The sequence below is a fragment of the Ailuropoda melanoleuca genome, chromosome 13 (assembly GCF_002007445.2).
Source record: "Ailuropoda melanoleuca isolate Jingjing chromosome 13, ASM200744v2, whole genome shotgun sequence".
NCBI lineage: Eukaryota > Metazoa > Chordata > Mammalia > Carnivora > Ursidae > Ailuropoda > Ailuropoda melanoleuca.
Window position 1 is genome coordinate 66,425,597 of NC_048230.1, and position 24,667 is coordinate 66,450,263.

The window sequence follows — 24,667 nt, forward strand, 5'->3', positions numbered from 1 at the left end:
GGCTTTACAACAGAAGTAATAAGCTTCATGTCAACATTTTCAAGGAAACTGACAATGTAATTCTTCTGTCTCCCACTGGCTTTGTTGCTTCTTAAAGAACACTGAACCATTTGAAACAAGGACATACTGTTAAAAAAAAAAAAGTGCTTTGTGGTGGCAGGAAGCAAATGATTTGGAGTACAGTCTATAATTAAACCTGATATATTGAAATCTTCTATTTGCAGCAACCATCTTAACAGAGAGACATTTGTAACCAAGAGTGTAGAAATGGCAAATCAGTCTCCATCCAGGGGGCAATGAGAGCATTTGTATAGCTCTACCCTCATGTCTGGCTAAATTCTATGATGGCCATCCCCCCGTAAGTATAAGTTAGTTTTATTTCGGGGAACTGGACTCTGAATCTGATCGTTCTGTTAAACTTCACAAAAAATTGTGACTTTCCTAAATTTTCTCTCCACTACCCTTGACTACAAAAATACCACTTGGTTCATAGTCGTATCTTAACACTTCGGCTGCTAGCCAAAGACCATGCAAACATCCTCTTTGTACCATAACTCTTGACACTCAAAGCAAAAGCATGAGGACCCACACGGAGCAGTATTTTCTCTATGAGGGGAGTATATACCATATATACACAGTGTATACTGTCCAAGAGGTTCTGCGCCTTCTTCCCTCATCCCATCTTTTCTCTTTCCTTATCAAAACACTATGACTAAATAAGAAATTCCTTTGGGGGGGGGTTCCTAGATGCCAGGATGGCTATCTGCTGCTTTTTCCATAGCATGAGTTCCATTTTTAAATATCACCTCAACAATCTTTTCTGCTTTTCCAAAATGTCTTCATCTGTCCTTTGACAGAGGAAAAACAAAAAATGGAAAGCTTTTTTTTTTCTTATTGATTCTGTCGAGCACTGTAAAATCCAAACACTCTTAACACAGGAGTGAAAAAAAAAGTCACCTGACAACTAAACTAACACCTGGGTGGGAGGGTAAAGCAGAGGAGAAAGGCCTGTCCGGTAAAGGCAAAGAGGTAGCAGCTCTCTTTACAGTCCCTATAAACAAATGCTGTATGAAGGAATTCTCTGGATGTTAAGTAGAAAGGTTATAAGAAACGAATGCCTAAACCATAAGCCTGAAATATTTTGGAGGATGATGGAGGAAGAGTGTTGAGAGGTTAAGTGTCCCAAAGGGGGATAAACTGAAGTGTGGAAACTTGTGTTGGCTTCTGCTCTGCAGCACAGCACCAGCACAGGCCAAACAGGGCAGGAAGCCCAGTACAGCAGCTGATGCCTGCCTTCCCCAGAGCCTTGAAGATCAGGTTCATAACCTGATCTGACAGGAAAGGGTGCCTGGGTGGCTCAGTCGGTTGAGCAACTGACTCCTGATTTTGGCTCAGGTTATGATCTCAGGGTCCTGGGATTGAGCCCTGCATCCAGCTCTGTGCTGAGCCTGGAGTCGGCTTGAGGATTCTCTCTCCCTCCCTCTCCCCATACCCCTCCCCCTGCACATGCGCTCGCTCTCTCTCCCTAAAATAAATAAATAAATGTTTTTTTTTTTTTTTAAATCTGACAGGGAAAACTAGGACTAAATACATCTAGACAGAAGACTGAGCTCTCAAATGTATGGTTTTTAATAAATCACTCCTTATTCTTTGAGTCTATGAATGGGATTTGCTAGAAATTCTATAACCCAATGATTTAAAACAGCAAAAACGTTTCTCAAATCCTTTTCTCATTCATTTAGAAAATATTTACTGGGAACCTAATGTGTATCTATTGCTAAGTACTGGAGATAAAAGAGGAAGAAGACCTAGTTTCTGTTCTCAGAAGTCTTATAGTAAGTCAGAGACAAACATGCCAGCCACACAGGATGGTAAATGCTCCCACAGTGGAAAGTGCAGGATGCCAGAACCTAACCCTCAACATTTGGGAGTGGGTGGGTGGGTGTAAGGACAGGGCTGAGGAAGTGACAGAGGGGGAAGATTCTTAAAGAAATTTAGCCTAATCATCAAGTGTTGAGGAGGATATGCTGGAATTCTCATACCTAGCTGGGGTGGGGGGAAGGTGGGGAATAGAAAATGATACAACCACTTTGGAAAACAGCTTGGTAGTTTCCAATAGTGAACCTACATTTCCAATATGACCTAGTCATTCCACTCCTAGGTTTTTACCCTAGAGAAATGAAAACAAATGTTTATCTAAAGACTTTTAAGTAGCTTTATTAATAATAAAAGGCACTGGAAACAACCTGTTTATCAATAGGTGAATAAATTAAAAAACGGATACACTGGAATGCAGAAATATAATGGAATACTGCTAAAAGTGAACAAGAACCAAATTACTGATACATGCAAAGTGAATGAATCTCAAAAACAATCTGTTGAAACAGGCTAAACAAAACACAGACTAAATAAATTTAAATTTAAAAACTGATACTTGATTCAGTTATTAGGAAACATTTAAGTATGTTTGGAGAAACTTAGGTATGGGAATCTGCTTTTCAACTGTAAATCTTATGAAATCTAGATACAAAGCAAGTACTTTATAAAAATTTAGCACTGAATTGAGATAAATTTATGCATTGGATTTCAAAGACTTCGTAGTAAAAAAAGTAAAATGGCTCAATAATATTTTTTTATTGACTACCTGTTGAGATGATTTTTATTATACTCTGTTAGATAAAATGTATTACTAAAGTTAATTTTGTTTCTTTTAACCTTTTTACCATGCTATTGCAAAATATAAAACTATACACCTTGCTTGCCTTACATTTCTATCGGACATTACCATTTTATATCTTCATTGTGTTGAAAACAAAGATGGATACATCTGTCAAAATTAAAACTGTACACTTAAAATGGGCATGTTTTATTATTAATAAATTATGCTTCAATAAAGTTGATAAATATTAAATGGGGTAGTATATGTGTATGTGTGATAATATGTGTGTGTAAATGCCTATCTTGCTAATGACCTTTGCTTATCAGTAATCAGAAATGTAAAAAAAAAAAAAATCACAGACATGCAAATCCTTAAGAGGAACAGTTCATTTAACACATTAAATTATATTGCAGTTACTTAACATTGGCCTCCCTCACTAGCGACTGAGTTTCTCAAAGGCAAGAATCCTGTCCTGTTCATCTCTGTATTAAGCTTAGCACTTAACATAGTAAGTTAACATGGTACTTTATCAGTGTTTTAATAGTTGCAGAATTGTCCCAGACACATTACGTATAGCTTAATTTCCACAAAATCCCTGCAAATCTGGCATTGTTACTCCCATTTTTCAGATGAAAAACAGACGGTCAGAGGTCAGAAAGGTTAGAGTAACTCACCAAACATCCACTAGTAAGTGAAAGAGCTATGTTCCAAACCCACATTTACCTCAACTCCCAAAGCCCACTCTTCCATGCTGGACCACACTGTCGCCTTTCCAGGAGGGCATCTCATGACTGCTCAAAGCCTAAATCACAGTAAAGAGTAGTACTCAGGAGCAACGGAACCCCAGGAACTCTCCTGAACTTCTAGTGCTACAGCCTCCAAGTACCGAACGGGCGTCTCTCTAGACAGAGTGCAACTTGGCAGCTCTTGCTAGAAGATCAGGGTGAATCTAGTAGGAAAAAAAAATTCCCTCCCAATTAAACTTTCCATTTGGGAGTCCGAAGAAGAAAAATAACACAGAACAAAGAAGCATGGGAAAGAGAAAAAAGGGAATGCTGAATCTGCTAAAATAGCTAGCTAATGCAAAAGAATTAATCTAACAGTAACTGCAGCATTCAAAAATGAAAAGTTAGGAGACCCTACAGAGGTACAGTTTCTAAGGCTTTTGGAGCACCTTTTTATAGGCTCCCAGAATCTCAGCATTCCTGTTTGAAAAATCCATATTTCTGGTTATTTATTCAGCTCCCCACTGCTGCACATTACCAAGCCATATGCTACAGGAATACATCACTTTGTATTTGCGTTCAACCATCCAAAGACACTGGCAGTTCAGACCTTTAAGAAGCTTAGAGAAAAGTCTCCTGTAGAGTACAGTTTTAAGGTTAGAAGGCCCAGGAAGCCAAATGCATCTTCTTTATATGCTATTTACTCGAGAGAAGGTGGGTCATTTCAACAAAAGGACAGGCAATTAGAAGGGTAAAGGAGATAAACAAACAAAAGACTCAAGAGAGTAAAGCTAGCAAAAATCAGCTGAACACTAAAGGCCTCTGAATAATTCCAATGCCCCTCTCTGCACTTTAAAATAGATTTTTTTAAAGCAATTCCACAAAGGAAGGTTTTCAATCAATTCAAGGTCTGGTATGCACTGGCCAAATGAAGAGGTCTACTATGACTGCAGCCCTACACAGGCCTGAAGAGAAGATATTTTAGAAACATATACCTTGATAATCTTAAATACAAAAATAGTTTTAAACAAAAACATGGTCATTGTAGAATTTGCTACAATATCAAAACAATGGAAATAGTCTCAATATCACCAACAGAATACTAAGTAAGCTATATTTCCTCAGAGTCCATTATGCAGTTATTGAAAACTCACAGATTATGTAACCAAATGGGAAATGCCATGTTAAATTTAAAAAGAAACAATATAGAAAATTACATGTGTGACAGGACTAAAAAGCTGGTAAAAACAAGGGAATAATTACAGAAAAAAAGAATGAAAGAAATCTACACCGAAGGTTGGGTTGTGTTTACATGACAAGAGCTGTTTTTTTAGCTTCTTAGGCAAGAATCCTGTCTTATTCATTTCTTTGTAAGTGCAGCACTTAACATAGTCCCTCATCAGCCTTTTAACAGCAGTTCTGCATGTCTATATTTTAGATTATATTTAATAGGTATATTTATTGAATTTATAAAAAATTTTTTCAAAGAACTAGTTTAACAGAGTTTCGCATATACATGAACAGAAATTTCAAGAGTGCAGACTCTAGCTCGATTTCATGAAGAATAATGATTAGTGTCTTTCAGCCACACGAACACGCTCTAGTGGCTCTCAGCTTAAAAAATGGTCCCTTGACCCCACACCACACTCTGGTCACTACACCCCCTTCCCCCATTTCTCTATTCCCCTTTCTAGACAGATTTCTCAAGAGCTATTCACAAGGTACCTCCCATTTACTCCCAGCATTAGGATTCTGTGAAATATATTAAACACGATATCCATTTTAAATACCTTAAGGAATTAGAGCATAAATAATAAGATCTGCAAGGATAGTACTATAAAGAAAAGTTCTAGAACTGTCTTGAACATTTTCATGTCTCCTATGCTAGCCACATAGCATATGTGCAATTCACAGAAAATAATATAAAATGAAAAATATCTATAAATAAAAAATGATATTCTGCTGTCAACAACAAAAATCCAGACAAACATATGGCACAGATAGGTCTACGTGTGATATAAAGTTTAGAAATTAACACAGGGTATGTTTAGAAGATCATGACTAGATTTCATGTCTAGTAAGAGAACACAGTAAGAGAAGGAGCAAAGAGATGTTTCCCTTCAATGGAGCGGTCATATCACCAACTGACACAACATGGCACAAACAGACCAAAATGTGCGTTCTGTTCACCCACTCTAACTTGAGAGAAGACCACACACACACGCGCGCGTGTGCACACACACCCCTAAAGGCCTTATTGATTTTCATATCTAAGAAACTCAATGGACGAAAAGACCATAGATACATGTTCTGGAATCTGGGCTAACAGTGAGGAGCTGGACAAAAAAACCCAGAGCACTAGGAGAGAAGAGACATACCTGAGCATGAGATTCATCAGCTGCAGACCCTCACCCTTCAGGAAGCGTTCACGATTGGAACTGAGCATTAGGCAGGAACAGAGTGAATCAAACAAATTCTCCATCATCTCCTGCTCCTCCGCGGTGCTGGGATTGTGTCTTTTAAACACCTATCAAGCAAAGACACCAGAAAACACAGAGCCATGAGAGAGTATCTTTTCATCAGCCAGCATTCAACAATTTCCAGTCTGCCTGCCCTGATAACCCCAACAACTGAGGAAGCAGAAGCTCACCAAACGAAATTCTCTGCGGCTTCCACGTTAGAGAAACTGGACTTTCTGAGTCACGGGTATTAGACAGCTATCAGTTCAAACAAAAAACCAAAACACTCAAGTGACCAATGGGTCCATGAGTGACTGATAGTTCCAAGGAGGCAGATTTAAAAAACCAAAACAAAACCCTTTTACTGTGAAATATAACACAGATATAGAAAATTCCATAAAAGGCATATAAAGCTGAAATCACCATCTCCAGGTCAGAAAACAACTTTGCCAGCTACCTCCAAACCCTCTACTTGCCCAGCCGAACCACGACCCATTTCACCCCTTCTAAAAGAAACCACAATCCGGAAGGGCCACAACCTAAGGAAGAGTTTCCTAACCATCGGGGCTACTGAACTGCCTCACATAGCAGTTGTGGCTCTAAGTCATGGGAACAGCTGAAAGCAGACATTTTGTCTCTGCCAGAGATACACGGCATGTTAAGAGGAAAGCCTTTTAACAGTGTATGCCTACCCATAGACTCCACTACAAAATGATCAATAATCTTGCAGGAACAGGACTAAGCACCTTCCCAGAAAACTGGAAACAGATTCACATTTCAAAGCTCTATTTTTTGGGGTGGAGGCCAAGCCACTCAGGCTGCTGGCACCAAGATGGCAGCTGTGTGCAAACTGACATCTCAGACACTCCCAACACTCAAGATTTTATCCAAATGATCTATTTTCAGTCCTGGTTTTGAAATAGCACAGATGAGATTTGTTAGAAGAAATCTTAACAGTATTTTCAGAATGCCAGCAGAACATTTCAACTAGACTTATATTTCTTACAATGAGAAAATGGCATTTTCTAATTTCATATTCCAGCCTCTAGAACCACACCCTTCCCTATCCTCTTCTGTGACCTCTATCCCACTGCACTGGAACTTGTACTCCTTGAGCTTATCTGGATTCTAAATGAAGAGAATCCATTTTACTGGCAGACTGAAAGAAAGGAAGTGAATAATCTTGGGAGTGGGTCAAGTGGAAAAAATTTGGTATTCTTGGCCCAAGAATATATAGTTAAGCAGGAAGCACACCTCTTCTGAATTGACAAATATCAGAAGACGGAGAAAATCCATAGCAGATATACAGTGATATCTGGTCATAAAGAACAAATGACTAAGAAAAGGAGGCAAACTATGTAGCTCTGCTGTAACCTCAAACCTGCCAACATACTCCATATGGCTTGCATCACATGGCCTATTTCTTCCCACAATTTCCAGCTCCACCTCCCATTTAAAGCAGGCCATGTATCTTCATGGCAGACAGGAAGCATAAGAATTACTCACGGATAACTGCTGAAGAAGCACATCGATTCCATCCAGCTCCCCAAGCAATTCCCTGTTTTCTAAAAGGGGAAAAAATAGAGGAAGAAAAAAATGAAGCTAACTGTCAGATTTTACAGCCGTCTAACACTGATACATCAGCAAACAAAATCAATATAGCTTGACAGAGTACAAAAGCTGCACAGAGAGCGAGAGCGAGCGCAAGGGGATGCCAAAGGCAAGAGAGCTTGCTGTCATGATCTGAAACAAGCTTGGCTCCTATCCTAACAGAATATCAATACTGAGAGGGAGCCTCACCATCATTGTCCTGGAGCAATATGGCCAGCACTTCACTACAATATAGTTTGTTGGCATCGAAAGGCATCTTTGCCTGTGGGGAAATAGGAGAAATGAGAAAAAACGTTAAGGGGCCTTGCTTCCTTCCCCAGGACAAATTTTTCACAAGAACTAGGATCTGAGTTAGAGAGAAGTAGAAGTTAGAAAACAAAAAGATAGGTTAAGGGCAAAAAAAATTCTGCTTCTGCTCTGAAGAGATGAGATTCAAATACTACAGAGTAAAACCATAAATGGCAGATGTACACAATGGCTCTCACATTGCTAATGCCCAGGTATGAAAGTCACCTCCTCAGTGAAGCCTTCCCAGATTCCCCATTTTGAGTCCAGGGGCTATTGTCTAGCACAGAGTAGATAATCAAAGGTGAACTAGAGGAATGACTGAAAGTTTTGAAATTTTAAGACTAAAATCCATTATGAAGTTTGTTCACATATTACAATCATAAAATTAGGCTGTAAATTAGCTAACAGATGATCAGAGAAGGTGAAAAGAAAGAAAGTTCTTGTTTAGATTAGTTGAATGTATTTATAACAAAGTAGTTCCTTTTGGATTTTTTTAATGCTTAAAATTTAATTTGGAATCATAAACCTATCTGCTCGTGTGCCATAATCTGCCTACTATTTAAAAAGGAAACCATATTAAAAATGCAGAAATGTATTAATATTTTAACACCCAAATTACTACCCACAATTCTTCCCCTGCTGCACGCTCTGCTACTTGGTGTTTCAGAGGGGACATATCTACTGCAGAGACTATCTTTTATTGCTGTCCACATTTGTTGCTTCGGTAGCGAGACTCGAATATCTCACCATTAATAAGGCCCCTTTGGATAAAGGTGCACAGAGAGGAACAGACCTCATCGATGTGTTTTTATTTACCGTCCCCTGATCCTTAAAATGCAGGCACATAGACGACAACTGTTAATCAGCAGCAGCCTTGCTCCCCATCCCGGTTTTTGAAATGACAAATCATTTCTGTACCTGGAAAGGACAGGGAAGTGTTCATCTTAGAGCTAATACCTCCATCACCTTACTGCTTTTCACAGTTCTGTTTGGACATTGATTCTGTACTTAAGAAGGAAGAGTGGCCCCTAATGAAGCAACACCCAGCAACTTTCCAGTCTTCTATGCACGTCTTTCTTGTCAAGCCTAAGTGCACCCCACAGGGTTTCAGGAAGCTGACCACCTTAGGTTAAAAGATCTGTTAATGCAAAGTCTTACGTGTACTGACTGCAAGGTATGCTCCCTGGGCAAGCTTGAGGCCTTGTTTCAAGAAATTCAGTTTAACAGCCAGTGTTTAAATGCAATCTGTAGTGTGTTTCACTTTAAGGAAAGCGTTTTATAAAAATCAAAACACAGTGATAAGCGCCAAGGGGTAAGCATCTCTATCAGAATCAAGGATTTGCTAATAAAATAACTTAATTTAAATTACAAGTATTGGTCTTTTAAATGATTTAAGCCACACCACTTCACTTACATGCAGCTTTTCAAGGACCAGGGTCCTTGTTTGAAACAAGATACACTTAACTAAAAGAAGCCAAAAGACATCATAGCCTTTCTGTGGTTCCAATGCCTCTTGTCCTTTATTTGATTTTATAAATCCTATTTCCAAGATAAGGGGGAGATTTTCTCTTTTTTTTCAACGAGTAGTTATTGGGCATCTGCTATACGCAAGGCAAAGAACTAAACATGAAAGCTCACAGGTGAATTAGACGTGAACCTTGTCCATTGTTATGGCATTTAAAAATATTACACTAAATTAAAATTAATTTTAATAAGTAATACAGTCATGTTAAAAAAAAAAAAAGAATATGAACCTAGGATTGATGCACCTAGGTTTGACCCATGAGCATGTACTACCTACATGACACAGTCTGCAGTTCCCAAACTGTGTGTCGAGGTACCTGGGGTGTCAAATTCCATTCATAGGGGCACCGCAGGATACTTCGAAATTTCCAAAGAAAGCACAGTGACATTTGACATCTGTTGAACACTGCATTAACTACTAGCTCCAGGTATACTCTTTTGATGACATCCTGTCTTTGTGAAGCTGGGTTTTGGTGGTTGCTGTAATAAAAGAACTGTGTGAAAATCAGTGCGGAACAGGAATGAGGGTGGTAGTGTTCAACTGGATTCCAAGGTTTTAGAAGTTGTGCAGCACTCAAAAGGCACACACATCTATTAATAAGTAACTGTGGTCTTTAAGTATAAAATAAAAATATTTTTTCTTTTAATTCATGTGTATTACTTTTCCAAATGGCTACTAAATTGTTAGGACATAAATACATATTAAATTGCTTGGACCTAACTACTTAATAAACATGATTGTTAGGTCCTTTCTGGCACAGGGGCACTGTAAAAAAATGAAATTCCTATGACATCCAGGGCACCATGAACTGAGAGTGGGCATCTATGACCCAAGGAACATTTCTTAGTCTTAAGTTGCCTTATCTGTAAAAAGCAAATAATAAAATAACAACTTAATAAAAATAACAAAATAAATAATAGCATAACATCAGGAGAGTTACTATGAGAATTAAATAAGGTAATATGGAAGTACCTAACACATATTAGGTACTAGAACTTTTTCTCATGACTGGAATCACAAATATCCAGGTGAGAATCTCAGCTCTAATGGTTTCCAGCTACATAATGCTGGCCAAATTACTCTGCCTCTCTCGCCCAATTTCTCTTATGTTGAGTAAAAATAATTAATAATTTCCTCACGGGGTAGTTGGATTAAATTAACCAGTATACACATCACAGGCACCCAACAGCTAGCTCCCCTCTACTAAGAATTCCTGATTCCCCCAGGAAATCTCCAGCTTTTGCTGTGACACTTCAAGGAGTTTCCAATTTGCCCAAAGTAAATTTTTAAAAATCAAAATCATAATTTCATCACTTTTTCTGTTAAAATATAGGTCCTCTGAAAAACTGGCAAGGAGGAGGAATCTAATCAGAAAGTCAAAATGATTAGACCCCAAAACTCCCCAACAGTGAGCCCTAAAATGCTTCAGAGCCTGAAAGGGGTACCAGCTGGAAAATACCTTGGCAAGAGGGGGAGGTTTTGGAGATACCCAGGCCCAACTGTCATAGGCTCTGCCACATACTTCCAGCGGGGTTGGGGCAATCAGTCCCCCTCTGTGGAATTCTTCCCACATCAGTAAACTGAGGATAGCAGCGCCCACTTGAAGGTTGTAAGGATCAGAAATAATACATGTGAGGTATCCAGGATAACGCTTCCCACATAGTCAACAGCCAACACAACACTCCTATCAGATAGGGAAAACTTAAAGGTGATGATAATGACAACCAAATATTTTAATCTTGTGGAAAAGAAATAAAGGAAACTGTGGGCCAGGTGGGAAGGAAGGAGTCTAATCTTTCACGTCTAGCCAAAGACAAAAAGTCACCAAGGAAGTTTTATTTCTATTTAAATCTCAGCCAGAGATGATGGCCTCCTAGCTTACAAAATATCAAACTGCCAAATTACAAGGATATTCAGTCAAAATCCAGAGAAAGGAGAATTCATTTAGTAGGTATGGTCTCTTGGAGTTTGCAAAGTGATCCAATGGGACTTGAAGCTTCTGGGGGCTCTCTTCTATCCAGGAGCCTGGTGATCCTAAATCTTTCAGCTGTCAGAGTAATTATAGAGTCAAGCATAGGTTTGTACGCAGCATGTACTAGCCTTGAATAAAATTAAACTTCACCTTTTTGGGAACCGCTGCTTTTTTGGAAAGTACAAAACAATTATGCTCCCACCCGCAGCCAGAAGCTGCGGGTTATTTCTGCAGCTCACCTCTGGTACCTGGAACACATGGGGCAGGTTCACACACATCTACAGCTCTGTACAAGTGCTGAAGCAGATTGTGCCCTGTAAAATACCAGCTCCTGGTCAGGGGAGGCTAAGAACTTCCCATCAACCGTTGTACATGGAGTCTTATATAGCCAATTCTCAATTCATCAGCTCATATGCTGAATGCTGCAACTGTTTCTGAAACACTGATTTAATTGGGAAACAAAGGGAATCTTAATTTTGTTTCTTTAGAAAAGGAAAAATAAAACTTCGGGTTTTCGTGTTATTTTCAATAGTACACAACAATGTCCTAATAAGCTTGTATTCCCCATAAAAATGAACTGTGATGGTCTCGCTCACACTCCTGTTAGCTGCTCACCTGCTAACCCATTTAATGCAATCTTCTGCAATGGGTTTCATCCTCATTAGCACGAATTAGTCACATTTCATTTAGTGGATGAAGAAATCCGTGAGTATCTCTATATACTACTAGGCTAACGGCACAAAAAGAGGACTCATCAAGGCGCCACTCACTGAAGAATTACTCAAAGAATTCCTGAATAAATATGGGACGATCAGTTAAACAGCAAGGCTTAACAAACAACGTAAACATTAAGCGTTCTAGGATGGTTGTTCTCAGATGTTACCCGGCCTCCAAGTGACCTAGAGGGCTTCTTAAAACTGATTGCCAGTCCCACCTAAGATGGGTGGAGTCAGCCAGTCAAGGGGTAGGTTCAAGAATTTGCATTTTTAACATGTTGCCAGGGGAACCACACCTTGAGAACAATTGGGACATGCAGAAATAATGGAGACCAGTCCTTCCTTTTAAAGAATTGAAGGGGGGCGCCTGGGTGGCGCAGTCCTTAAGCGTTTGCCTTCAGCTCAGGGCGTGATTCCAGCGTTCTGGGATCCAGCCCCACATCAGGCTCCTCTGCTATGAGCCTGCTTCTTCCTCTCCCACTCCCCCTGCTTGTGTTCCCTCTTCTCGCTGGCTGTCTCTCTCTGTCAAATAAATAATAAAATAAAAATCTTTAAAAAAAATAATAAAGAGTTGAAGAATACTTAAAGAAGGACAATATGCACATATTCCAAGAAGGTCTGCCAGTGATGAAGAAAAAATGCTTCATGAGGATAAATGTCACACAGTTATAGGTACATGTCAAAACCCAGATCTGCTGTCTCCCACAAGAGAACCAGCATGGAAAAAGTAAAATGGCTGATATTCAGACAAGCAAGAGGGTGGTATGGGCTGGGGGCAAAGTATTGCTATGGAAAGGGTGCGCAAAGAAAGTCTGGAGTCTTGGATTTAACACCAGCTCTTTCTCTAACTAGCTGTATGAATTTGGGCAACGCACTTAATCTCTGTAGGTCTCGATACAGCTGTGATAGAAGTTATAAATTTCCTTTCAGTTCTAAAAATGATGGTGGCTACATGGAAGAGTAGGGATTTAAACTGGTTAGTGAAGGCTGTGTATAACTGAGAAGTATATAAGAAAGACAGGAGTCATTCCTGGTGGAAGGAGGCGCATGAACAACAGATACAGAGGTCAAAATCATTCTGACCTTTGCAGAGCAGGTGGTAGGTAAAAAAGATGTCTGAAAGGTAATAAGGCCAATGTTTAAAAAGGGAGAATTGAAAAAGTCAGACCAGGCCAGGTATAAGGGGACTCTGAAAGTAGGCAGAGAAGGTGGGATCTCATGGAGAGGTCATCAGCATCGTGTAGAGGGGGGTTCTTGAACAGGGAATGGCACACTGAAAACGGAGTGTTAAATCTAGTGCAGGAGTAGTGCAGAATAAAAACGGCTAGTAGCACGCTCACATCTCCAGAGCAGAGGATATTAGTGAGGGCTGTCCATCAGAATCAATAGGTGGAACTTCTGTAAAATATATCAAAGACAGAGACTGAGACAATGGGTCTGGAAATCTGGTTTTGTTTTAGATTTTATTTATTTGAGAGAGAGTGTGTGTGTGTGTGCATGAGACGGGGGAGGGTCAGTGGGAGAAGGAGACTCCCCACTGAGCGGGGAGCCTGACTCGGGGCTTGATCCTGGGACTTGGGGATCATGACCTGAGCTGAAGGCAGACGCTTAACCGACTGAGCCACTCAGGTGCCCCACGGAAATCTGTATTTTTTAGAGTTCCACTGGTAAAAGTCAGGATCTAGGTCCAGCACTCAGATTCAATATGTTTATGATGGTAAAAATTATAACAAGCACATTCCCAGATTATGAGACAAACAGAGCAAGGCATTGTTTCTAAAAACGTGCCTTCTTGCTGGCCTCACCCTTAAGCAGGATTCTCATTAATGATCTGGGTAGCACAGGATTTTTCTAAGGGCACTTGCTTACTAGTAAAATAACCAAATAGCATTTTAATGTTTAGATACCCTGAAACCTTGAAAAGCTGTTTTAGAGACAGCAACATGGCTATTTATGCCCTGAGGATTACATAAACACTGTGCCTAAAAGGCGAGAGTCACTAGCTTGCTAGGCTATCAAGTGGGACTCTTTATTACTCTCATTAGGGTAATGTCATCCAAGCCAAACCCCCACAGGTCTCACTTTCCCGTCCTGTTACCAATTCGAAAAAAGACTGTCAAGTTTCAACACCTTTCCAAGTGCAGAGGAGGCCTGACATTCTGGTTTAATGAAGGATCCCTGAAGTAGTATCAAGTCTCAAGGAACTGAAAGAAATTGGTCTTGACTTCAGAGACAAAAGCTATTGGATTGTTTTGTATATTTTAAGGTTGGAGCTCTTACCTATGGCCACCCTGCCAACAGCTCAGGTCCCTGCCATCTCTCCCATTCTCTCAACTCTGTGTCCTACTTTCCTCCCTTCCACTCTTCACTCCTAAAATGTTTTAAGGCTTTGGAGAGTAAAACTGTGTTGAATGTTGAGGAAAGAAGAAACTGAAAATTACATTGGGAAACAAGTCTAGCTCTAAAACCAAAGGGCATCAAGACTCATGAGAGGTCAAAAGAAAGTTGTAAAGATGACAATGCATGAATTAACCAGACCTGATATTTTTTTTCCCTAAAAGGTAGGGTTATAGGAGTGTGTGTGTGTGTGTGTGTACGAAGGGAGTTGCAATTTATTCAACTATGCATTGAGTTTATACCCTGCCAGGCAAATGTGCCCATACCCACTGATAGTAGTATCTGGACTAGCTGAATATGAATAAGTTCAAGTTATGCTATGTAAGTCTGTGTTATAGATTTCATGGGAACAAATGGTTAAATAAGTAGGATAGGGGAAGATTTAGGTTATCAGAAAGAAGGGTAATCGTGGGGCATATGCTATCTTAGGCAGAACATTCTTCCTGAGCCCTGCCAAGACAGTGGGGGGTAAATCTGACCTGATGTACCTCAAACCTTCTGGATCTCTGTGACGCTCTGAAGCACAGCAAGGCCATGAATACTTAGAGAATCATTCTAGCTATGAACAAAGGCCTCCGTCTCACAGAAAAGCTGGGAATCTCTGCTTGCGAACCATCTCGGTAGCATACAAACAGTCCCAAACTGCCTCCCATCTTACCCTTGGTTGAAACTACTCTTTTAAGAGAAGCTCTTGCCTCTCGTTCCTCATTTACTGTATGGGACAGCACTAATTGTTAAAAAGATAGTCAAAAGGGCTATACTAAGAAGAAAAGAAATAAACAATCTAACAGAAATATAAATATGAACAAAAGATATAAATAGCAAGTTAAAAGAGATGAATTCAAATAGCTAACAAACAAGTAGAAGCCAATATTCTTTCCCTGATTTTAAAATTCCAAAATAAAATAAAATACCAGTTTTCATTTAGCAGATTAACAATTTTAAGTTTGATAGTACCCAATGTTGCTAGGGGAAACAGATACTCTCAAATCAGTGGGGCAGCCTTTGTGCAGAACAACTTTGCAATACCCACCAAAAATATTAAAGTGTATATCCTTCAATCTCTATCAATTCTATTTCTAGGAATTTATCCTACAGAAAAACTAAAATAAGTGTGCAAGAAAAAAACCATGTATGTGCAGATGAGAATATTCACTGCGGCACTATTTAGACGGTGGAAAAGTGTTATACAGTAGTGAATAAATGTTATAAAAGGGGGGAATGGTTAAATTAATTTTGGTATATACATAAAACAGAATACTAGGCAGCTATTAGTTCAGTGAAAAAAACAACGTGCAAAATAAAATATTGTACAATTCTGTTTGTAAAACACACACACTCCTAGATACACAGAAAACTTCTGGAAGGATAGGTAAATATTGTTAACAGCGGCTGCCTCTGGCAACCGTAACTAGAAGGAATCTGCTGAGGGGAGCTTTTATATGTTCTGTACCATATGAATTTATTTGTATTTACAAAATGTTTTTAATATTTCGGAGGTATTCAAGGCTACTTTTAAAGCCTCTTCTTCTAAAACAAACAGAGGTGAAGCAAAGAAAGACGCAAGAGATCTTCAGTAAAGATTCCCAACTAGATCCCACAGCAAAAGGCACAAACATCTGTGCCGGTGAGCCAGCTTCAGCCAGGCCCAGAGCAAAGAGCGGTGTGAGCTGCAGTCCCACAACGCCAAACTGACCTTCAGCCTCTTCAACAGCCACTGCAGAAGACCCTGCTGGGCAGCCTCTGTACACATCTCAGGCCGGAACTCTGCCATGTTTTCCACAATAGCTAAAGGGAGACAGAAACCAGTCATGTGGGAGGGCAATTCTGTTTCTATCTGCAACAAGCCTGCTTTCCTTCCCATGACAGACACCATATTCCTCTTCCCACTTCCTGTACTCCTCCTAGCCAGATGCTGTGTTGTCATTATGAGATTAACCAGGGAGATGCAATAGTTTGTTTTTAATTTAAGAAATGTTGCAAGTAAAACTCGTAACTGAAAATGATGAAATTCACAAAAGGAATGTGATAGATGTTCTGTGCTAATAGGGAATAACACCAGAGCAGAACACAGAGAAAGGTGGATATCTGCCCAAGAAGGCCTTCTTAGTCCTCATTGCACTGGAGACCCAGAGACTGTAACTGAAGAGATAGGGGAGTAGGCAGGAAGCCTAGGAATAAATCAGGGGATGGTGAATTCAGAGACTGTTCCCTTCCTGATTCATTCACTTTCAGTTCTCTTTCTCTGGATAGTACAAGGGAAACAAGCATGACCTTCTGAATTGAACAAAATAATGTGCACAGAGGGGAAAGGCCATGCTGGCAAGGTAACTGTCCGGTACTCAGAAGCAAATATAATTGGTCCTGCTATCTCCTACAACACCCAAATTGCTGCTTAATGGAAAAATTAAAACTTAGGAGGCCAAAGGAAAAAAAGTGATTACATGACCATGACACTAAAAAAGGGGACATTTTTAAAAAATAGCCTATAGTTCCATTCTAACGCATCCAATGCTTTCATTTCCTTCAGGGCCCCTTCCTCTCTATATACCAGGATACGTTACTATTATAAAGGACTACAGTTAGTTTCACGTTCTCTAAGCCCAATGCCCAGAACACATCAGATCCGAGTTTTGAAGGAGAAAGGGATAAAGAGATCACCACGCCTCTTACATTCATCCTCACTCCTCTGCCCCTGTCAGCCAGTGGCAAGTTAAAGACTCAGTGGGCAGCCCCCTCAGGGAGTGGAATACAAAGTATGTTAGCGGAGTAGCAATGAGACCCCTGAGAGATGAGGATCACCACAATACCCTAAGTTACTTTCTCACATTTTCTGGGAAAATCAACTTATTCATTTTAACCTCCGATGCCCTTATCTTATTCCTCTGCTTACACTTTAGATGGCTTCCTGTTGCTCACTAGAGTCAAATCCAATCATCTTGCCTCCGTTTACAAGGTCTTCCGCCATCTGGGCAAACTCACGCCTCAGGTCCCATCTCCCACTACTGCTACCTGCCACTGCCACAGTACATCTCTACTCTTTCCCCAAGCCCACGCCCACTCACGGCTTTGCAACTGTGACTCTCTCTTACCCAAGGGTCCTTCTCACATTTCTCTGTCAAAACGCACCTGTCTTCATATTCAGCCCCATTCAGCTACTTCTGGAGACCCTTCCTCACTTCCACACTGCTCTCCAGTGACTATGATACCATTTGTCACCCTGTATTATCTTTCCTTTCCATTCAAGACTTTCCCATCAGTCTGCTTTTTAGGGAGTTGAGACCATGCCCAACTCATCTTTACCGCAGCGCCCAGCACAGTGCCTCACAAACAGCAGGTGCTCAATTTTTTTTTTTTAAGATTTTTTTTTTATTTTATTTATAAGACAGAGATAGAGACAGCCAGCGAGAGAAGGAACACAAGCCGCCCAGCACAGTGCCTCACAAACAGCAGGTGCTCAATTTTTTTTTTTAAGATTTTTTTTTTATTTTATTTATAAGACAGAGATAGAGACAGCCAGCGAGAGAAGGAACACAAGCAGGGGGAGTGGGAGAGGAAGAAGCAGGCTCATAGCAGAGGAGCCTGACGTGGGGCTCGATCCCATAACGCCGGGATCACGCCCTGAGCCGAAGGCAGACGCTTAACTGCTCTGCCACCCAGGCGCCCCAGCAGGTGCTCAATTTTAACTGAGAGAGGATGAGCCTCCTGAGCTGTCAGTAGGTGACTGTGCTGAAACTAGACAGATCTCTACAGCCGGCCAGCCTCGTACTTTTTTCATTAAACCAGGCCCTTTTTATTAACAGTCAGTTAAGACTTCTGATGAGCTTTCTATTCAGCAAAATCCAGCATTAGGCTAACAGATGGTAATGCCAAATTCTAGCTCTAGACTAAAGCCAACTCCCAAGTTACAGACTGTTATGTTCTCTCTTCTCTTACTCCCTTGGTGCTGTGTCTTCCCCCTTCTTTAGGATAATGCTCACAGAAGAGAGTATAAAACTACAAGAAAAATCTGTGGTAGACAAAAAGAGCTGAATCTAATCTCATCAAAATTTCTGCTTCAGCAGGGCCTCGTTCATTTCTCAAGCTCTGCTTAAGATATGTCACCTTTGGTTTTTTTACAAGACAATGACCAGAGATAAACAGGACTACCCAAAGCACAATTTTAAATAGGCTAATGGTTCGGCAACTTTGCAGGGAGAAAGACCTGGGAGAGTCAAGGAGGAAGGGAAATACTGCAGACACCATTTAAATTAACATATGATGAAGGTGCGTCCAAGTTAACAGCAATATTTCAACTCAGTTTACAGGGCAAAGTACACATAAGAAGACAAAGAAACACTTAACCCTTTTTCAAATAAACTGTCTTATAAAGGTACTCCTCTGTTCCAAAGTTTGTAGTCCCACTGAAGGAAAGCAGGAAGAAAAACCAATACAGGGGGATTAAAAATTGTAAAATATACACTTTCTAAAGCTTAAAAAAAAAAATTCACCCTGCACAGACATGACCCTAACATTTAGAAGCAATGGCTTGCTAAAAGGAGCCAGCTTTTGTCCAGGAAACTACCCTACTTAGTGGATTTCTACTTTTATTACTTGCAAGCCAAACCAAAGCTGCAGTTATATGAAATGTACACAAGGGTCTTCATTTCTGGAAAGGCAGTCTGGGAGTAGAAGGAAAGAAAACACCGCTGCTGTTGATTCTATTATGAAGGAAGAAAGAAATGAGCACCAAGCCCCAAAACAAACACGAAGGTCTCAGATCACTGGTCACCCTGCCCCTCACCTAGAGTGTTGTGGACACCATCCGCCTCTTCTTTCACAGACTCATCCAGGCGCTCCAGATTCTGCACAAGCAGGGCCACCACCTGCCCATCCACCTTCAGCAACAGGGAAGCAAAAGGAGAGAGGGACACATGTCACAAAACAGTTCCAAAATACTCCCACATTCCCATGCTTTCTTCTCACCTGCATGAACAAAAGAACTAATCGACCACCCATGCTTTACAGTGTGCTCTCCCGACCCATTACATCTTTGAGTCTTGAAGTGACCCCAAGGCAAAGAAAGGGCAGACTTCGTTATCCCTAACTTAAGATGAGTAAATCTAAGCTTAAGGATACAAAGTAAAATTCAAGGTTGCAAAGTTAGTGAGTACCAGCGCTAGGACGTGAACCTAGGCCTTCTGAAATCAAGTTCAGTGCTCTTTCTACTTCCCAGTGCTACTGAAACTACCACTTTGCAAAAGCACCATCTTAAATCAGGTCAATCGTTTGTTCAAGTCAAAAGCGTGTTTCTAGACCACAGCACCAAGAGATGTTTAGTTGGCAAGTTTACTTGCCATACTTTACGCTGACCTCGAAATTCAGGGTTAAACTCAAAACGTTCCTAATGTTCTACACTAAGCTTTTATGAAACTATTACTTCTGATGAATTTCTAATTTCTTCTTGAGAAAAGTATTAACATAATAAAATGCCTGACATTTGTATTACATTTAAAGCATACAACAGCAATTAAATTTCTCTAATGTGATTCATACAACCTAATAGGAAACTTTCAGTTTCCTATGTCATAGAGAAGATATTCAGAGATGAACAGCTTAGCCAAGACCAAATGGCTACTGGGCAGTGGCAGCAAAAGCAAAAACCAAGCTTCCTTCTTTGGTAAATTAATGCTTATACTACTTCACGCTTCCTTCCGTGCACAATCTGTACTCTCAGGGAGACTGCCCTTTGGGTAACCCTGATGCAAACCCAGGAAGGTAACTACGCAAACACCGTATAATCAAGAAGAGATTATCCACCTGGTAATAACTTTCTCATCAGTAGCCAATCAGTAACCTGTACAGGAAGATAAAACCTGCTGTGTGTCTGTGGTATATCCTCTCTGACTGCCTCATTTAGGAAATGGGAATAAGTCATCAAGATTAAATAAAATTATGTGGCATGCCTTACCCTGGGTCTAGATCAAAAATTAAGTAGAGAGTTTGAATCTAGCTCTCGACCCCTTCTGACATCTGATTGTTCACTATTTGTATCTCCCACAGACCAAGAAAAACTCCAGGCCTTTGAAGGCAGTCACCAAACCCTTGTTCATCCTGGCAGATTCTTCCAAGGGTAGTTAATGCAATGCTATGGTACACGACAGACACTCAGTTATTTTGCTAAATTCAAATAAACTGACAAAAGACACTTACTTTATGTACTGCAATCAGGTCTTTTATATAAACTGTTCCGTTTACTCTCACGTAATCCTCATAGCTTTTATAAGTGAGCAAACAAAGGCCCAGAGAGGTTAACTAGCCTGGCCAAAGTCACAAAGGTTGTGGCAGAAGTGACTGACTCTAAGCGTCTATTTTTTTCCAACCATACCCTGTCACTTTGGGGAGGGGAAAGGAAAGGAGAGAGAAGGAAACATCTCGTTTGACTGACATTGCCTGAGCACAGGTATATAAGACACCCTACGACACAATTCAAACTGAACCAGAGGACGGAACAATGGCAAGAGATAGGTCTTGAAATAAGACCTCTTTACTCTTTCTCGGCACTTAAAGGAAGCATCTGGCAAGGGGGAAAAGCCGAAATTATCGACTGATTTGCAAACCTGAATCATAAATGAGGTAGAATTTTCTAGGCTCTGCCCTTTGTGGTGTGAAGAACAATGCAAGACACTACCTGCAGATTTGAGGGGATACTGATGCCAGGATTGAGGGTGCCTGTAAATATGAGAATGAGCTGTTTTCCCCTCTTATCCCAAGGAGATACACAATCTCACTCTCAAATCTTGTAGCCAGCAAAAGCTTCACCAAAGAAATCCACTGCAATATTTTCCCTAATTAATTGGACAATTTGAGTATGCGAGAGGAAACAGAAAAACATCTGGGGGGAAAATATGAACCATGTCACAGTTTGTTTTTCCCTAAATCACCCTGATTGACTTATAATCTCCCTGAATCCTAAAGCAGCAGACACTGCAAATCCACTGGGTATCACACTGCTTGTCGGTTCTGCAAACTGCTTCACCCGTTTCAATTGCTTATTGCTGCTTTATCTGCATTATTTTTCCCCCTTTCCTTGATTCTTAGTTGGGTCTCCCATCTCTGCTGTCTGGAAAATGGCGGGGGGGACAGTGGCAGTATGCAACACATTCAAATCCCAGAACTGAATGGGCATCCGGCTGGAGGATAATCTTTTTTCTTGCTACAGAAATCTAACTTCTAACAGAGAGCCTTTTCAAGGTTGCAAACTATGAAACTTTATGTTTAGCTCGGTTAAATGCAATTTTATCTGATTGTAGGAGGGTCAAAGCAGTCAAAATACATTTCACTCAGAAAACCCTTGGAAAAATATTTATATTATGCATAGCTCTGGATATCACCTAGTAAGAAGCACAAATTAGCATTCTGTCTTACTCCCTCTAGCTCCTCAGGTCCACCACCTTCATGCCAATTGTTTGGCCTGTGACTAAATCTGAAACCAAAAACAAACCCTGGTCAGGGACCAAAGTGTCAGCCAGAGCAACCCTGGCCTCGGATATCATGACTGTCTTAAGCCTGATGTTTTCTGGTAAGTCACCGGATACTTCTTGTTAACAGATATCCTAAACAATATTCTGGCAGGTCCTACTAAGATGAAGTTCAAGGGCATGTTCAGATACCATTTTCCACTTGACCGGGGAAGATGGATACAAGAGAAAAGGAGGAAATTTTTTAAAAAGACAGATGAGAACGTTTGACGGATTCTTTTTCTAACTTGTACAATCTGCCAATAACCTTTCTTAAGAGTGTGGAGTAAAATTTTCTACCTGCTATGAGTTCTGGAAATTTCATATTTAAAAAATTAAGAAAAAACCTCCCACATCCACTGAATCTTGATCAAGCAGTAAGTTTTGAGGATACAAATGGTAATATTGTCAGAATGCAAAACTTACGCCTATTACCACCTTTCTAGTAATATTTTAGCTTCTCCTCTTGCTCCTCCAATTCATTATCCACACAGCTGCCAAAAATGGTCTTCCTAAAATGTTAGGTCAGACTATGTTACACTCCCTTGCCCAAGATACTCCAGTTATTCCCCTTCACACCAGCAATTCCACTCCAACTTCCTACCACGGCCTACAAAACCCTAAGCAATCTGGCCCTGACCGTGCTCTCTCCCCTCCCCCCCACCTGTGCTCCAACAGTTTTTCTGTTCCTCAAATCTGTCAAGCTCATTCCTGCCTTTGCACTTGTCCCATCTTACCCTTGGTCATTCTGAATGGCTGGTTTCTTCTTGTCATGCCGAACTCAGGCCTTCCCTGACTATCTAATCTAACGTGACTTCCCAGTCACCGTACCTCACATCATTCTTTTTTAATTCTTTATGTAACAGAGAATCACTATCTGCTTTCCGGTTGGTTTACCACTTCCCCCCACACCAGAATTTGAGCTCCACAAAAGCAGACTCTGTCCGTCTTGCTCATTGTTATATACCCCATTCCTGAGTCTAGAACATACAAAACACTCAATAAACATTCAGGGAATGAACGAACGAATGAATTTTGCTTGGGAACAAATGAAGGTGAAGACATTAATAGAAAGGAGAAGGGATAAAAGTGATAGGATCCAGAAATTTACATAAGAAATACCTTTAAAGCAACTGAAAACCTGCCAACCTCAGCCTCGCCTGAGCAGCATGAATGCACTGCCAAGCTGCCCAAGCCAAACTACCACAGGACTTCAAAGCGGAATGTTTAAGCAGGGTTAGTTCAGTGCGAGAACGGGTATGGAGGGCAGTCTCCTGAGTCTCCATTTCAAAGTCACTTTTGTGAAACTCTTTATACCAAATGGTGGCTCCTAGCCACTATGGCCAATATCACGGCCCAGCCACATTTCCACCTCCTCCGCTGGGACACCTCCACACATCCTCCCGTTAAAGCTTCTGTTTGAGGCCACAGAAAGTACCTGCAGCTCTGCAGTCCTTCCTGATTCTTCCCCATCACAAGGGATGGCTCCCTCCTCCCTACTTCCCCAGAAGCTTACATCTCTCACAACTGTCCTTAATATTCTGCCTTGCATTATCATCATTTCTCATTTCATCATTTTTTTTTAAAGCTAAACGTCTATCCTCCCACGCCTTATTTAGGTCCATTCCCTTCAAAAAATTTTTTTGAGTATTCGTTCAAAATGTTTTCTGAACATCTGTCAAAATGAAAAAAAAAATGTTTGTTGAACTCAACCTCTTGCTGTACAGCAGATGATACGTATCATTTTAACTTGACATTTACTAAGTACTTAATATGTTCCAGGCAATGCCTTTATGAAGATAATGGCCAACATTTATTGGGTGTTTACTCTGTGTTGGACACTGTCCTAAAGATTTATTAAATACCTCATTTATTCCTCACTCCAGTGTTATGCATTCAATAGGCACTACTGTTATTCCCATTCTACAGAAGAAGAAACTGAGTACATGAAGATTAGGTAACTTCCCCAAGGACACACAGTTGGTAAATGACAGAGCTCCTACTCTGGCCACTCTCTTGATGGAAATCACATCTCAGGAAAGACAAACTTATAAAGAGATGTCTATAAGACAATGTGACAAGTGCCAGGATATACAAAGCGCTAAAAGAACACAAATTCTGCTTGCGGGGGGGGGGTAGCCTAAAAAAAAACAAAACAAACAAAAAAACACTCAGAAGAGATAAGCTTTAAGTTAGGCTTTAAAGGATGAGTGGGAGTATTCCAGGTAGCCCAGGAGAAGCAAGGCTTGCCAAGGTGAAGGCAGATGTGAGCAAAGGCATGGGGCTGCCAAGCACATGGCAAATTTGGGGATTAGAAAGTAGGAAATGGCTGTCATCTAATCACAACTCTCAAGAAGTCCTGAGACTTCTTTAGAGAGGAATGTCAGAGAAATGCCATTAAAGCAATATACTCTTGCATTTACTACTCTTAGAAAAGACTATTTTCCAGGCTACCAAATCAATTTGTTACAAAACACAAATATTCACCTTTTGCATAAGCAATAGCAGTGGATATGAACCAAATTTTAAGCCCCAAAGATCCCCAAGAATGCCAGGACAGCACTCTCTCCCCACAAATGTGCTAGTCTATTGCTTAAGACTTCCAGTTGGGAAAAAGACCAAGGCAATAACTGCAAACTGCACACCACAATAAATTCTGCTCCATGCCCTCTAGCCTCTGCTCATGCAATTCCAGGCCTCTGATATTGGCCCCATATTAAAACTACAAAGGCAACTCAACCCTTGTAATATGAGAATACTTATCAAACTTCTTCCTGAATGCAGCACAAGGGTAAAAAATAAAATAAAATAAAATA

General features: G+C 40.4%; 1 protein-coding gene across 1 annotated transcript in view; it reads right to left on the reverse strand.

The window, feature by feature from the left end:
• Positions 1-24,667, reverse strand: part of CTNNBL1 (catenin beta like 1) — a 167,468-nt gene that overhangs the window by 76,243 nt on the left and 66,558 nt on the right. Inside the window, exons 6-10 of the mRNA XM_011219614.3 lie at positions 19,136-19,229; positions 16,049-16,140; positions 7,644-7,716; positions 7,350-7,408; positions 5,763-5,911 (exon numbers count right to left, since the gene is read on the reverse strand). Of these exons, the coding sequence (XP_011217916.1) occupies positions 5,763-5,911; positions 7,350-7,408; positions 7,644-7,716; positions 16,049-16,140; positions 19,136-19,229 (467 nt within the window). The remainder of the gene's footprint in view (positions 1-5,762; positions 5,912-7,349; positions 7,409-7,643; positions 7,717-16,048; positions 16,141-19,135; positions 19,230-24,667) is intronic.